The sequence below is a fragment of the Canis lupus genome, chromosome 2, assembly GCF_011100685.1.
Source record: "Canis lupus familiaris isolate Mischka breed German Shepherd chromosome 2, alternate assembly UU_Cfam_GSD_1.0, whole genome shotgun sequence".
Lineage (NCBI taxonomy): Eukaryota > Metazoa > Chordata > Mammalia > Carnivora > Canidae > Canis > Canis lupus.
This window is the reverse complement of record NC_049223.1, coordinates 53,599,674-53,616,088: the sequence shown is the minus strand read 5'-3', so window position 1 is coordinate 53,616,088 and position 16,415 is coordinate 53,599,674. Positions and strand designations below refer to the sequence as shown.

The 16,415-nt window shown below is 44.7% G+C and overlaps 2 protein-coding genes and 1 non-coding gene across 11 annotated transcripts in view; 2 read left to right on the top strand and 1 right to left on the bottom strand.

Moving 5' to 3' along the window:
* The window catches only part of CCDC125 (coiled-coil domain containing 125), a 30,611-nt gene that overhangs the window by 1,102 nt on the left and 13,094 nt on the right, over nt 1-16,415 (top strand). For 5 of the 6 annotated variants that reach the window (XM_038530778.1, XM_038530779.1, XM_038530777.1 and 2 more), the window contains exons 2-6: nt 6,336-6,678; nt 9,169-9,227; nt 10,797-10,883; nt 12,942-13,019; nt 13,703-13,788. In XM_038530778.1, the coding sequence (XP_038386706.1) occupies nt 6,375-6,678; nt 9,169-9,227; nt 10,797-10,883; nt 12,942-13,019; nt 13,703-13,788 (614 nt within the window). In that variant the 5' untranslated portion in view covers nt 6,336-6,374. Of the gene's footprint in view, nt 1-1,747; nt 2,430-5,312; nt 5,407-6,335; nt 6,679-9,168; nt 9,228-10,796; nt 10,884-12,941; nt 13,020-13,702; nt 13,789-16,415 lie in introns of those variants that run through there. The other variant, XM_038530776.1, reaches the window with a different exon arrangement.
* The window catches only part of CDK7 (cyclin dependent kinase 7), a 63,870-nt gene continuing 49,549 nt past the window's right edge, over nt 2,095-16,415 (bottom strand). For 2 of the 4 annotated variants that reach the window (XR_005355648.1, XM_038530783.1), the window contains one exon: nt 2,095-2,420. Coding sequence is in view for 3 of the 4 variants with exons in the window: in XM_038530783.1 (XP_038386711.1) it covers nt 2,386-2,420 (35 nt within the window). In the remaining variant the exon portion in view is untranslated. Of the gene's footprint in view, nt 2,421-12,711; nt 13,553-16,415 lie in introns of those variants that run through there. The other 2 variants (XM_038530781.1, XM_038530786.1) reach the window with 1 other exon arrangement.
* Nucleotides 14,886-15,082, top strand: LOC119870574. Its single transcript, XR_005356243.1, has one exon. It is a non-coding gene; the product is annotated as a U2 spliceosomal RNA (small nuclear RNA).

Here is a 16,415-nt window from a genome sequence, read left to right as displayed (position 1 = left end):
CGGCCAGCTAAGGCCATGGTTCTCAAAAAGTTGAAAAACAAAGGCCGGGCCGGGCGGTGCGGCGGGTCCTCGCCGGGCAGCGGGGGTTCGAGGGGCCGCCCCTGCCGAGCCAGACAGGAACGGGCGTGTGAGCACCGGTGGGTGTGGACGCTCCCAGCGCCAGCGCCCTGGGCAGGAGCCGGCTTCCTGTCAGCTCCGCCCGACGCCTGTCTCTGGGCGGGTGAGACCAGGATACTCCTTGCAGAAGGGCCAGTGCAATAAAAATACCAGGCAGGACTGTTAGAAAGGTGCAGGGAAGGGACGCCGGGTGGCTCCGCGGTTGGGCGTCTGCCTCGCCCAGGGCGTGACCGGGGGGCCCCGGGATCGAGTCCCGCCTCGGGTCCCGGGACCCCGCGGGCGTCTCCTGCTCCCTCTGCCTGGGCCTCGGCCTCTCTCTGTGTCTCAGGAATAAATACAATCTTTAAGAAAATGGAAAGGTACAGGGTTGCCTGACTGGCTCGCTCAGAAGAGCACGCAACGGTTGATCCTGGGGTCGTGCGTTTGAGACCTATGTTGGGTGTAGAGTTGACCTAAATAAAAAAAAAAAAAAAAAAAAAAACTTTTTTAAATGGGGCGCCTGGGTGGCCAAGTGCCTGACTCTTGGTTTCTGTTCAGATCATGAGCTCATGGACCGTAAGATTGAGCCCCGAGTCTCCCCGAACATTCTCTCCCTCTGCCCCTCCTCCCACTTGCACGTTCTCTCTAAATCTTAAAAATAATATTAAATAAAAAGGGACACTGCAGGGGTAGGAGAAGCCACGTCTGGCCCAGGGGTGTCAGGAGAGCTGCTGTAGGGAGTGGCTGTCACGAGCTGAGGGGGACTTGAGGACCCAGCATTCCCAGGGTGAAGGGCAGCAGCGCAGGCGTGAGCGGGGCTGCCCTGGCGAGGCCTGGGTGCAGGTGCCGTCCTCAAGGCAGCACAGGGCCTGTAGAGGAAGCAGTGACAGCTGAAATGGGAAGTCAGAACTGGAGTCTCAGGGTGACACTTTTATGCCGTGGGAGCCACGGGGTGTCTTAGGGTGAGAGAGGGGGCACCACTGGACCCGTGCCTGGGGCAGCAGGCTAGATCCAGGAGAGACCAGAATCTCAGTGGGGACTGCAAAGTTCATATCCAAAGAAGGATCTGGTTTGGAGATATTCTGTGGGCCTGGAGCACGGCAGCTCAAGGGATCAAGGACAAGGGAAATCCCAACGTTCTGGCCTGGTCCGGCACCTGCAGAGACAGAGGACTCGGGATGGGGGGGGGTGGGCAGTGCGTTGTTCTTTTTGTTTGTTTTTTAGTGCGTTTGTTTTGAAGCCCGTGTTTGAGTTGCTGGCAGGATATCCAGCTGGAAGCGTGAATGCAGTTGTGTTGACAGTGGCAGCCAAGCATGGCCAGCAGGCAGGGAGGAGGAGGAGCCTGACAGGCAGGCGTGAGGCCGTCGGTCAGTCCTGCGGGGTGGACGGGCTGAGGAGCCAGACTGGGCCTTGGACTCGGCCGTCACTTCTCAGAGAGCTGTGCGGCGCAGAAGTCGGACGGCTGGTTGCAGGCCGTTCCTCCTCTAGCCTTTCCCAGGTGACCACCTGCCCGCGTGACTTGAGGAAGTCGTGGATAGCTCGTCCAGCATGGAGAGTAAAACGGACAGGCCCCCTCATTCCTGGCAACAGCTAACAGTGAGAACTAGTGTTCTGGGGCACACTGGGAAATGCCGGTATTGGTCTAGAATCTTGGAGCCCCGAAGCACCAAAGCATCATCCTATCCAAGCCTCCCCTTTAACAAACTGATACTCTAATTCACTGAATATTAGCTTCAAATATATTGATGGCACCCAGAATAACCCTATAAAGTAGTAATGTTTAAAGCCATTTTGGGGATTGGAAAACATGCTCCAAGAAGTTAAGGGACCTGCCCAAGATCAGAGCAGTGGGTGGTGGAATGAAATTTTGAACTCAGACCTTCTCTGTCACACATCCTGCTGCCCTCCTTGGTGGTCAACGTTCAATACGTTTAAAACGGACGGAATGAATGGAACAGCAGTAATTTCAGACGTTTTCCCTTTCTTAGAAGGCATGTGTTCTAAAAGTCAGTCCGTCTGTATTACATATGAATATTAGCACGTAAAACGTGGTAAGAGTACACAGCCAGCAGTTCCCAAAGTCACAGTTTTCAAAGCGGCAGAGTACTGGGGTCATGGGAGGTTCACTGTGTGCCACGTGAACCCAGATACCTGAATTTATGTGACACATCACAAAAGGTTCTTAGCTCATCCTGCGATTGCTTACTCTTTCCTCTTGCTGCTTTTTCCCTTTGAGTTGACCAATTCCATTTTCTCCACTGCCGGCTGCCTAGCCCTGCTTGCACCTCCTTAACTGGCGTGTGAGTGCACTGATGAGCAGGAATCTGCCAGAGGTAAAGCACAGCTTCTTAGGGGATTATCCTTTGAGTCAGGAAATAACTTCCTGTCTATCTTGACAAATAAAAATAGACTTACTTATTTTGGAAATGAACTTGTGAAGGAGCCAAGATGGTTTTGTAAAAAATTTGGGGGAAAAAAATGACTTTCAGTTCTGTATAAGTAATAGGAACGTGGCTTATTCTGATACTAAGCTCACATTCCTCAAATGACAGCTAAGAATGTCACAGTCTCTGACATTAGGGATCAAGATTCAGAATTTGGTTCTCTCTCTTGTTAGCTATATTACTTAACTTCTCTGTGCTTAAGTGTAATTGTCTAGACTTGAACAGTAACAGTATTTTTTTTTTAAGATTTATTTATTTATTTATTCAGAGAGAGAGAGAGGCAGAGACACAGGCAGAGGAAGAAGCAGGCTCCATGCAGGAAGCCCGATGTGGGACTCGATCCCAGGTCTTCAGGATCACACCCCAGGCTGCAGGCGGCACTAAACCGCTGCACCACAGGGGCTGCCCCGAACAGTAACAGTATTATCTTGCAAAGTCAAGATTAAATAGGATGATCTAAATAAAACACTTAAATAGTGCCTAGCACACAGAAAATAAGCAACACGTGCTATTATTACATCATTGGAAAAGAACCGGTGCTGATTTAAAGCATCTAGTTTTGGGGATCCCTGGGTGGCACAGCGGTTTAGTGCCTGCCTTTGGCCCAGGGTGTGATCTTGGAGACCTGGGATCGAATCCCACATCGGGCTCTTGGTGCATGGAGCCTGCTTCTCCCTCTGCCTCTAAATTTAAAAATTTTTAAAAAGAAGGAAAATATATTTAAAAAAAGCATCTAGTTTAATAATTTTCTTTTTTTTTTTTTTAAGATTTTATTTATTCATGAGAGTCACAGAAAGAGAGAGAGAGGCAGAGACACAGGCAGAGGGAGAAGCAGGCTCCACGCAGGGAGCCTGATGTGGGACTTGATCCTCGGACTCCAGGATCATGCCCTGGGCCAAAGGGGGCGCTAAACTGCTAAGCCACCCAGGGATCCCAATAATTTTCCTATTTATGAGTTATATTCTTATAACTGATGAACACATTTCTCTTCTTGTCCCCTAATCCAGATAAAGGTCCCTTATTTGTTTAAATTTTTTTTTCATATTATTGAGATATAATTTACATACAGTAAATGCACCATTGTGAGGATGATGAGTTTTGACAAACCATCTAATCCAGTCAAGATAGAAGACTTTTCTATCACCCCCAGAGAGTTTGCTCATGCTCCCTGAGGTCAGCCTGTCACCCACCCTAGGCAACCAGGATCTGTTGTCTGTTAGGTATATTAGTTTGTCCAGGATTTTGCATGGCATGTGCTTCCTGTTTGTATAATGACTCTAAGATTCATTTACATTGTTACATACGTTAGGCATTTGTTATTTATTGCTGAAGATATTATATTGTATGGACTCATCATACAGTTTTTCTGTTGATGGACATTCGGGTTTGTTTCCAATTTGAGGAATGCTGTGACCAGTTGTGCATACATCCTTGTGTGAACATGTTTCCATTTCTGTTGGGTAAATATCAGAACTGCAATTGCTGGATCACCTGTTTCAAAGAAACTGTCACACTTTCCCACAGTAGTCATACCGTCTTACACCTCTGCCAGTTCTGTGTACCCACATCCGCAGCAGCACTTAGAGTTGACAGTGGTATGCACCAGAATCTCACTGTAGTTTAAATGTACAATTCCCTGACAGCTAATGACACTGAGCATCTTTCCATCCATGTACCTTCTTTTATGATGTTATCTTTTCAAATCTTTAAGGGTCTTTGCTTTCAAATATTGAAAATATATGGTACTGAGGTGCCTGGTGGCTCAGCTGGTTAGGCATCTGCTTTCGGCTCAGGTCATGATCCCGGGGTCCTGGGATCGAGCCCCACGTCAGGCTCCTTGCTCAGTGGGGCTCCTGCTTCTCCCTCTGCGCCTCCCCCTGCTCATGCTGTCTCTCTTTCTCTCAAGTAAATAAAATCTTTAAAAAAAAAAAGGAAATATATGGTACTTTAATCCTAAAAACAACAGAAATCCCTTCAAACATGATCAAATTTACCTGGCATCTTTGTGTGGTTATAATAGTGGAAGATTAAAAGAAACATCTCACTAAAAAATGCAAGACTAAGACTTAATTATTTTTGAAAGTCCTGGTGAACAATTATTTAAACAGCAGGGTATTTAGAAGAGATTTTTTTTTTTTCTGAGTCTTGAGAAAAGGATGAGATGTTTCTAAACAACTACATCAAAACAGCTATTTTGAAAGGGCTGGTGGTGAAAGTTCTTCTCAACTATAGTCGGTACGAGAGGAACAAGGCTGAGCATTAAGATGCTCTCCAGCTACCAGGCAGGTGCCTGCAGGGGCCGGGGATCTGCACACAGGGAGGGCTCAGTGTACTGTATGGCATTTTTTTTTTTTTTTTTTTTTATGATAGTCACAGAGAGAGAGAGAGAGGCAGAGACATAGGCAGAGGGAGAAGCAGGCTCCATGCACCGGTAGCCCGACGTGGGACTCGATCCTGGATCTCCAGGATCGCGCCCTGGGCCAAAGGCAGGCGCTAAACCGCTGCGCCACCCAGGGATCCCTTGTATGGCATTTTGATCTGGAATGTTTTCCTCTGGGAAGAGAGGAGGCAGTTAGCCGCACGGTGTTCAGAGTGGAGTCTTGCTGGGGTGACTGTTTTTCTGCCCCGTAGGCGAGGATTTCAATTTGTTTATTCCTTCCTTCACTCACTTATTTACGAAGTATTTCTGAGCACCAGTGATGTCTTAGATCCTGTTTTCGGCACTGGGAATGCAGTGATGATGCAAACAGACAAAATTCTCTATTCTTACAGAGCCTACTTTCTACGCTGGCCCACTGGACAGGCCTGGGCGCCAGCATGGGAGAAGTTTCAGGTTGCCCTACCTTTGGGGAGGCATCATAGGCCGGTTAGAACCCACTCCTATTTTACTCAGCTCCCACTTTCCCACTACCTTTCCCCCTTTTAGTGGCCTGATTTGGAAAAATATGGAAGGGTTTTTTTTTTTTAAGATTTTTTTTTTAAGATTTATTTATTTATTTATTTATTTATTTATTTATTTATTTATTTATTTATTTATGATAGACATATATATAGAGAGAGAGAGAGAGAAGCAGAGACACAGGAGGAGGGAGAAGCAGGCTCCCTGTCGGGAGCCCGACGTGGGACTTGATCCCGGGACTCCAGGATCACGCCCTGGGCCAAAGGCAGGCGCCAAACCGCTGAGCCACCCAGGGATCCCCCTGTTTTTTAAAGATTTTATGTATTCATGAGACACAGAGACCCAGGCAGGAGGGAGAAGCAGGCCCCCTGCGGGGAGCCCGACATGGGACTCGATCCCAGGACCCTGGGGTCACGGCCTGAGCTGAAGGCGGACGCTCCACTGCTGAGCCCCCCCACCCCCCACGGAAGCAGGATGAGCAGGGCAGAGCCGGAGGAGAGGCTCTGAGAGCCACACGCCCCCAACCTGCACAAGGGCCATGAGGGAACCATGGCTGGCTGGGCTCCATAGTGGCTGCATGTCCGGTTTCTGGGGCCGCCCTGAGTTTCCTCCCGCCGTCAGGCTTGTCAAGACCACGGCCCTCCTCTTTCCTGGGCCAAGGCTGAGCCGCTTTTCCCTGATCAGCGGCGGTTCAGTCAAGGCCTTCCCTGCCTCCTTGCAGTGCCCTGCAGCCTCTGAAATCGGAGGGCTGGGTCTCTTCCTCCCTGCAAGGCCCTCACCTGTTAGAGACCCTGAAGCGGACAGGCCTGCCCGCCTAGTTGGCACACCCTCCCCACCCTCCCCAGGGCCAGCCTGTCATACTGATGGTTCTAAACAAGTGCTCTTCTGAACCGCAGGTGACCTGTTCTGCCTTATGTGACTAAGGCATCTGGCCGATGAGCAGGCTGGCGAGGCTGCCGAGCGAGGCGGAGGTGCAGCCCTGGGAAACTGAGGACGACCTGGCGGATGGCGATTTAGGGTATGGCCTCGGGAGGAGGCCTGGTGCGGTTTTCCAAGCGCAAGTTTCCCAATTGTCGACATCTAGCAAAAGATCTGATGGAAAGAACTTTAGCCCTCTCCCGCTTCCAGGAAAGGGGGAAGAAAGAAGGGCCAGTTTTCAGTCTTCCAGGCATAAGAGCTTGCAGGATACTTGCCCTAAAGAATCCGGGCCTTCCTACTACGGACGCCAGAGTAGCAGTGGTAAGAATGCCTCGTGCCCTCTCCTTGACCCTCCTGTCCTATGAATCCCCTGTCCTTCCACCCTTCCAGCACAAGGTAAAGGTGACTGCAGTGGAGTTTGGAAATTCATCTCTATTCACCTCTCGGGATTGATGACAACACAAAAGTAGCCCGTGCTTCTATTTCCAAGTGTTGTACAAATGCTGAAGTATAGTGATTACTCCATATATTAACACAGATGTTGGTGATACCAGCAATTACCTACCTTGCTCTTGGTGTGTGTATGACTCAGCGGTATGCCTCAGCCTTTTTTTTTTTTTTTTTTTTTTAATTCATATAGTTACTGGGTACCTGTTAGATGCCAGAGGCTGTGGAGGCTCTGGGTACATGAATGAACCACAGAGTCTCCGTGTCATGAAATTGACATTCTAGTGGAGGAGAGAAAAAATTAATCTACCAGTCAACAGCTGTGTAACAGCAGGCAGTCCTAAGTGCTGGGACATGGAGTATTTGGAGGGGTGGGAGCATGCTATTTCAGGCAAGGGCCAGGCGTACCTCTAAAGAGGTGGCTTCTGAGCCCCAGAATGAACTGATGTCCAAACCTGATACTTATCTGGGAAAGGTGTGCTCCAGGCAAATGTGTACCTCTGGGGTTTTTTTTAGGAATGTCATGAAATCCTCCACCTAAAGATTAATCTTGTTCAAATGTCATCTCTACACCCAATGGGGGTAATGTAACCCTGAGATCGAGAGCCATACATTCCACTGAGTGGGCCAGCTAGATGCCCTCAAAAGATTATCATAACCAAATATAAAATTATGCTATATATTAAGGAAAGAATAAAATTCAGAATCATTGTGAGAGAATGTTACAACTCCAAAATGGTTGGGAACCCGGGGTGACTCCATGCCTCCTTGGTGGCACAGCCCTTTTTTTTTTTTTTTTTTTTTTTTGGTGGCACAGCTCTTGTCTGGCTGAATCTTTTATAATCCATGTTGTAAAAGTTCCCTCATCAAAGGGGAACAAGCACAAATTAGAACAACATGAGAATAATTTAAGAAACATGTTTTTCAGATTCACAAAAAAAAACTATGTTGTTCATGAGGATCTTCTCCACCTTTCAAAATCCTTGAAATTATGATGGGATTATTTACTTGTTTTTCTTGCAGTTCCTTATCATGCATAGAGGATGGGCTCAGTTTTGCAAGCAAGATGTTGAAAACGGCACATGATGCTAAGATGCCTTTATGAGAACTGAGGAAACCACTGGGGTATAAACAAGATGTAACAGTAGAGATACGAGCTCCTGTCTTGTTGGGTCTTTTATCTCAACTTAGTGTCATCCTACATAAGGATATTGTTATTGGTTTCTTATGGCTAATAGGTAATTTCCCAATTACCACAACTGTAAATAATAATAAGATAACTTATTATCTTACACGTTTTACTGCGCCTGGAGGAACTCCCCTGGAGTTCCTTTGGAGACTCCAGAGTCCCATGCCTTTTCCAGCTTCTGCTAGAGCCTGCATGCACTCCTTGTCTGTGGCCAACCTCCTCCATCTCCGACGCCCGCCATGGCTGGTCAAGTCTTTCTCATGCTGTTTCACCCTGACGCTGACTTTCCTGCCTCTTTCATTTAGAAGGACTCTTGTTAGAACGGTGGGGTCACCTGGTTAATCCAGGATAAACCCCTAGTCCTTAGCTTAATCACACGGACAAAGTCCCTTTTGCCATGTATTCACAGGTTCTGGGGATTAAGGTGTGCTCATGGTTAGGGCCATTATTCTGCCTACCACATGTGTTACGACAGCGGAACTGGTCACTGCCAACCCAGTGTCACCTGTCCCTCTGGAACCTTGTGTCATCAGAGTAAAAACAAGATTTAGTTTTTGCCTTGATACCATCATATGGAGAGTTCAGAACAGCAAAGAAAAAACGGTTTTGAAACTTTTTAATGTCCCTCAACATACTCTTTCTAAAAAAATCTTTTCTTCCTTTCACTTCTTCTTAATCTTGCTTGTAATTTATCACTTTCATGTTTTTCTATTGCCAGTGAGACCACAATGAAAATGAAGCTCCTGGGAAGCTCAGTGTAATGTCTCAATTGATCACATTAAGGAGAGAATAATTGAAGTTACAGGAGACTTCTAGTCATTCTCCTTGGAAAGAAACTAAATTCAGGTTATTTCTTAGATATTCATATCACTGTATTGATTGTACTTAAGCCAAACACCAAAATTTACTTCACTCACCAACGTTAATTACTGTTTTGCATGTAGTAATTAACCAGTTCATTAACAGTTTTCTTAGCGTCCTTTTTTAAAGAGTGTTTTTCTTCAAAAGTTTGTGTCTTTTCATTAGTGCAGTGTTTTAACCTATTTTTTTTAATCAGTATTTGGTTTATTCCAATTCTTCCCTCCTGACAAAAAATCGTATTTGATATTTTGTAAACAGATGTCCTGTGTTCAACTAGTTAAAAAAAATTTGTTTTGTTTGTTTTTCCCTAATAGATTCAAATTCAGAATTGTCAAACGCCGAATTAAAGCAACGTCTTCATGATACTTTAGAGGTAAGTACTTTGGCTAAATAAAAATTCTCATGTGGGGGTGCCTGGGTGGCTCAGTTGGTTGAGCATCTGCCTTCGGCTCAGGTCATGATCTGGGGCCTGGGATTGAGCCCCATATCAGGCTTCCTGCTCAGTGGAGAATCTGCTTCTCCCTCTGCCCCTCCCCTCGCATGTGCTCTGTCAAATAAATAAAATCTTTTTTTTTTTAAGATTTTATTTATTCATGAGAGAGAGAGAGAGGCAGAGACACAGGCAGAGAGAGAAGCAGGCTCCATGCAGGGAGCCTGACGTGGGACTCGATCCTGGTTCTCCAGGATCCCGCCCTGGGCTGACGGCAGTGTTAAACTGCTGAGCCACTGGGGCTGCCCTAAATGACATCTTTAAAAAAAAAAAATTCTCCAGTGAACAAAGCCCACTGATACTTTAAGTAATACTAAAATTGTCTGGAAGGCAGTTGTGGCTTTCCAGATATTTCTTGAGCCACAATATGGAGCTCTTAACTTTCAACTGGCCTCCTCCATTTCTCATTCTTCTCATCTCTCAAGAGAGCCATTCAGGGAAGCACGCCCTCCAGCTTGCCTTTCGCCCCTCATCTTTTACCACTTCTCTAATCTGCTCCTGGAGAAAAGGGTTACACACTTCCTTCTATCGTTCTTCCCTGGGTGTGTGGCTTGCAATAAACGGACTTAATTTAACCTCTTTGAAGTCAGGAGACCAGCAGGTATCCCAGGCACCCATAGTCCAGCTTGCCGGGTGTAGGAGTTTCTGTGCAGGGGTCTCTGTCTTCTGGGAAATGAGAAGCCCATCTTAATGTGTAACTCTTCCAGTGAAAGCCAGTAAGCTACTGTAATTGTTTCTTAGGGCTGCTGTAGCAAAGCACCACAAACAGGCAGCTTAAATTACAGAGATGTATCCTTTCTCTGTTCTGGAAGCCAGGAACCTGAAATCCGGGTGTCAGTTGGCCATGTGCCCTCTGACAGCTCAAAGCCTCGGTGTTTGCCCTGCTGATCTTGGCATTCCTTGGCCTACAGGTGCATCACTCCAGTCTCTGCCTCTCTTGTCACGTGGCCGCCTTGTGTGTCTGTGACCAAATTTTTCTGTCTCAGGACACCAGTCATTGGATTGGGGCCTGCCCTAATCCGGTGTGACCCAACCGTAATCTGGCTGTGTCTGCAAAGACCCTGTCTGCAAATCCAGGAGTCAGGATTTGGACTTCTTTTTACTTGGTGGGGAGGACATAATCCAACTGATAGTAGCTATTGTAGCTCTGTGGATGATTATGAGCTTATTTTAGGTGCTCTAAAGGTTATTTTCAGATTATTAGCTGTGTGGTCTAGAAGGGCAAAAGCAAATGATCTGGGCTTTCAGTCACAACTGGTGCCAGACAGTGAGTCTCAGTCTAAAGCCTGCCTGGGCTGCTTAGGAAGCTGGGAGTAATTTCCAGCCTCTTTTGTAAGGCCAGAGTGCCTAGAGTCAGAGTGCACGTTGAGCTTACATGTAAACTATCCAAATGGATCATTTTGGGCTTGCATATCTTACAGATATGTAGACTACTTTTACTTCTCTCCTCAGGAGGTAGAAATTTTAAAAACTGAACTTGAGGCATCGCAAAGACAGCTTGAAGGTAAAGAGGAAGCACTGAAAATTCTTCAGAGCATGGTAAGAAATTGTTTTCAAATTTGGTCACTTACACATTCGAATCATAGGTAACAGGGTTTTATGTTTTAAAACAAAAGCATCGGGGCACCTGGGTGGTTCAGTTTGCTTAGCGTCTACTTCTGCTCAGGTCACAATCCCAGGGTCCTGGGATCCAGGCCTGCATCAGGCTCCCTGCTTAGCAGAGTCAGCTTCTCCCTCTGCCACACCCCCCTTTGCTCCTGTTCTCAAATAAATAAAATCTTTTTTTTTTTTTTTAAGATTTTATTTATTTATTCATGGGGGGGGTGGGAGAGAGAGAGAGAGAGGCAGATACATAGGCAAAGAGATAAGCAGGCTCCATGCAGGGAGCCCGACGCAGGACTTGATCCTGGGTCCCCAGGATCATACCCTGGGCTGAAGGTGGCACTAAATTGCTGAGCCACCCGGCCTGCCCTCCAATAAATAAAATCTTTAAAAAAAACCAATAAAGGGATCCCTGGGTGGCGCAGCGGTTTGGCGCCTGCCTTTGGCCCAGGGCGCGATCCTGGAGACCCGGGATCGAGTCCCACATCGGGCTCCCGGTGCATGGAGCCTGCTTCTCCCTCTGCCTGTGTCTCTGCCTCTCTCTCTCTCTCTGTGACTATCATAAATAAATTAAAATTAAAAAACAAAACAAAACAATAAAAGCATCAGTGCTTAATGTAGTTGTTTTTTATTGAGGTGTAGATTCTAAAGTTTCTATTGAGGTGAAATTTATATGCCATGAATTTCAATTGTTTTCAGTATATTTTTGCTAAACCTGGAGTTGCATAACTATCATCATGATCTTATTTTATTTTATTTATTTTTATTTTTATTTTTTTTTTTAAAAGATTTTATTTATTTATGAAAGACACAGAAGGAGAGAGAGAGAGGCAGAGGGAGAGGGAGAAGCAGGCTCCATGCAGGGAGCCTGATGTGGGACTCGATCCTGGGACTCCAGGATCAGGCCCTGGGCCAAAGGCAGGCCAAACCACTGAGCCACCCAGGGATCCCCATGATCTAATTTTAGAGTATTTTCAATATTTCCCCAAAGGAATCTCTAACCTATTAGCAGTCATTCCCTATTCCCATCCCCGACCCCAGACAAACACTAATCTCCTTCCTGTCTTTTGGATTTGTGTTTTCTTTTTTTTTTTTTTTTTAAGATTTTATTTATTTATTCATGAGAGACACAGAGATTGAGAGGCAGAGACACAGGCAGAGGGAGAAGTCAGCTCCAAGCAGGGAGCCAGACGTGGGACTCGATCCCGGGTCTCCAGGATCACGCCCCGGACTGAACGTGGCACTAAACCGCTGAGCCACCCGGGCTGCCCGGATTTGTGTTTTCTATTTCATATAAATGGAATGCTTTATTTTTATTTTTATTTTTTTAAATTTTTATTTATTTATGATAGTCACACAGAGAGAGAGAGAGGCAGAGACACAGGCAGAGAGAGAAGCAGGCTCCATGCACCGGGAGCCCGACGTGGGATTCGATCCCGGGTCTCCAGGATCGCGCCCTGGGCCAAAGGCAGGCGCCAAACCGCTGCGCCACCCAGGGATCCCAAATGGAATGCTTTAATATGCGTCTGGATTCTTTAAAAAAAAAAAAAAAGTCTGGATTTCTTTAATTAACATGTTTTTGAGGCTCATGCATACTGTAGCATGTGTCAGTGTTTTCTTCTTTTTTATTGTTCAATATTCCGTTGTATGGATAGACCACATCTTGTTTATCCATTCACCATTTGATGGGCACCTACACTATTTCCTCTTTTGCGCTCTTATGAATAACACTGCTGTATTTGTTCATGCACCAGTCTTTGTGTGGAACGTTCATTCTTTCATTCTCCTATTCATCAGAGTCAAACCAAGATCTTCTTTTTTTTTTTTTTAAACCAAGATCTTCTGACCCTGGAACTATCAAATTTTCCATAAAAGGTGGTCTCTGTGGAAATTCTGTGTTTTCTATGGTCTTAAAATAAAAATGTGACCCTTACTGTGCAAAAGGAATAATGAGAAATTTAATTTATACAGGTAATGATTTTTATTTTTTCCTAGGCAATATTTGGCAAAGCCACAAGTCACACTCAAGTGGTGCTTCAAAAAACTATGGAACAAAAGAGATCCTTGGAGAAGGTATTTGCCACTTCTAGTGTAGTGTAGACTTATCCACTAAGGTCTCAAATAGGATTTCCTTTAGAAGTCACCACACTACAGGGTATGTTATTCGTGTATTCCCTCTGTTGGTTGTGCTTCTGTTTTACACAGTCCCTTCCCTTTTGGAGCCAATCCAAACCTGTTGTTACACAGGGTCAAGAATTAAGATTTTTTACTTCCTCATTCTAAGGCAGTAGGAGGCTTGCCAGGTCGTCACTTTTTCTTCTTTTTCCTTCTTTTCGTTCTCTGCTTGCCTGTCAGAGCCTGCCTCTTTCTGACCATCACATCATCACGAAGATGGTCGTAAGGAATCCCCATGGAAGGGCTTGTACCTTTGCCTCTTGTACTTTCCCTTGATGGCAGTGTCCTGGCCTCAAACTCCGAGGCGTGTTTTGCTTGTGGGTCTGAAATGGGTTGCAGGTGGCGGCCGTGAGAAATCCAGGCTCTGCGCAGTAACATTTGGAGCAGTTTCTTATAGGAAGCAAGCTTTTCTTGACTGCTGTATGTGTGGCCTGTGAGATAGGTGTTTATAGATGTCATAGACTCTTTTTGAATAGTTTCTCTTTAACCTGTTCCTGTTAAGTGATTTATTTCAGCTATTCACAATGTCCTAAAGTGATTTGTAGTAATTTTTTATGAAAAGTGCTATTTTCTTTCTATAGGAAGTAAATGCCTTGCAGTGGGAAATAGAATTTGATCAGAATAGATTTAAAAGTATAGAGGAATCATGGACCCAAAAATATGACAGGTTTGTATATTCTTATTCTATAGTTTTTCTTTGGAAATCTTTAAAGTGTGTATAATTTATATTTTTATTATTTTTAATATTTGTTTATTTGAGTAATCTCTATTCCCCTCATGGGGCTCAAACTCTTAACCCCAAGGTCAAGAATCACTCTTCTGACTGAGCCAGCCAGGCGCCCCATGAAGTATGTAGAATTCAAATATAGTTTAGGTGTTCTTTTTTTTTTTATTTTTTTTTTATTTTATTTATGATAGTCACAGAGAGAGAGAGAGAGAGAGGCAGAGACATAGGCAGAGGGAGAAGCAGGCTCCATGCACCGGGAGCCCGATGTGGGATTCGATCCCGGGTCTCCAGGATCGCGCCCTGGGCCAAAGGCAGGCGCCAAACCGCTGCGCCACCCAGGGATCCCAGTTTAGGTGTTCTTTTGTGAGCTGTGAATATTATGAAAGTCTTCTTTTCCACTTATACCGGTTTCGTATTTTTGTTAGTATTTTTTTTAAATATAGTATAAACTATATATATATATATATATATATATTTTTAAATTTTATATGTCTCTTTAATTTTATGTGTCTCAGAGAGACACTTAAGAGAGGCAGAGACACAGGCAGAGGGAGAAGCAGGCTCCATGCAGGGAGCCCGATGTGGGACTCAATCCCGGGACCCTAGAATCACGCCCTGGGCCGAAGGCAGGCACTTAACCGCCGAGCCACTCAGGCGTCCCTAAACTATATATTTTTTAAGTAGGCTTTATGCTCACCATGAGGCTTGCACTGACAACCCCGAAATCAAGAGTTGTATGCATACCAACTGAGCCAGCCAGGCACCTCTATAAATTATGCATTTATTGTGTATATTATATATTTTTTAAAGGTTTTATGTATTTATTAGAGAGGGAGAGAAAGAGAGCATGTGTGTGTACAAGTAGGTAGAGCAGCAGGCAGAGGAAGAAGCAGGCTCCCCGCCGAGCAGAGAGCCTGATGCAGCACCTGAGCCCAAGGCAGGTGCTTAACAGACTAGGCACCAGGTGTCCCCCCTTATAAACTTTATTTTAAAAAGCATTGTAAAAAAATAAAAATAAAAAAATAAAAAGCACTGTAATAGCTTCTCGGCCTTTTGGCTAAGATAAAGTGTAGTATCTGTTCTTCTCAGTAAGAAGCAGTCTAAGAGCCATGTTTTCCAAGTTATTGTAGTGCTGGCATTTTACGAACAAATCTTTTGGGCAGTTTTTATTAGTGTGAATTTATTAGGTAATTTTAAATTATAAGATACACATATTATAAATTGAGAAATTAATTTGATAACTGGGGGTTATTATAAATAACTTTAGCACCTAATTTTTAATTCATTACTACCTTTTAATACAAGAGAACTGAACACGTACAGAAAAGTTGCAAGAATAGTACAAAGATTTCCTGTATATCTTTCTCCAAGATTCTTCAAAGTAGAACTCTTTACCACATTTATCATTCCCTCTTTCTTTGTAGTTAAACATATAAAGATATCTGAGCCATTTAAGACTAAGTTGCATATAAGGCCTCATTACTCTAAATATTTACTTTGTGTTACAAAAGGGAACTTTTATGATCATACTAAAATTATCAAAATTAAGATATTAATCCAATACTTATTTAATCTCTAGCCCTTATTTAGATTCGCTAATTATCCTATTAAAATACCCCTATAGCTGGGCAGCCCGGGTGGCTCAGTGGTTTAGCGCCATCTTGAGCCCAGGGCATGATCCTGGAGACCCGGGATCGAGTCCCATGTCAGGCTCCCTGAATAGAGCCTGCTTCTCCCTCTGCCTGTGTCTCTGTCTCTCTCTGTGTCTCTTGGCATTAAGATTTATTATAAATAAATAAAATCTTAAAAAAAAATTCCCCTGTAGCAAAAGAGAAAAAAAACATTCCTGTGTTCTGGGAGGCAGTCCAGAACCAAGCACTGCGTTTGGTTGTCCCATCTAAACTTGAGTCCCCTTTAATCTGAAACAATTAGGAGGGAGGGAGGCCACAGTGAGGGGCAGGAGAAAAAAATCTGAAGTAGTTATTCGGTGTTTCTTTGTCCTCGCCATTAGTTGAGGACAGGCTGGTTACATATCCCACATTGGAGATTTCTGATATTTCTGAATTTAATTTAGTTCATGCATTTTGAGCAGTATTATTAGTGAAGCAATGTTGTGTTCTCAGAAGGCCGGTGAAGCTGATCTATCCCATTCCTAGCCTGTGAATCTTGACTACTTGGTTAAGGTGTGGTGTGTACCCTCACTCTCCACTATAAAGTCACTGTTTATTCCCCTTGTGATTAATCAGCATCTGTGGGGAGATGCTCTGAGATTGTGATTTATCAGATTTTCATCCACTAGTCTTTATATCCACAGATTTTTCTGCCTGAAGCAGTCATTACTATGATAGTTACCAAAAGGTAATTTGCTAATTCTCTTAGTCCTTCTGCATTTACTTGCTGGCATTTTACTCCAAGAAAGGGCTTTTTTTTCCTCCCATTTATTTATACCAAAATGGATTCATGAATTCTTGCATTATTCAGCTGGTTAAAAGCCATTACTATCATAACTTCTCTTGTTGCTTAAAATTTTCCAATTTGGGGGACACTTGGGTAGGGTGCAGTGGGTT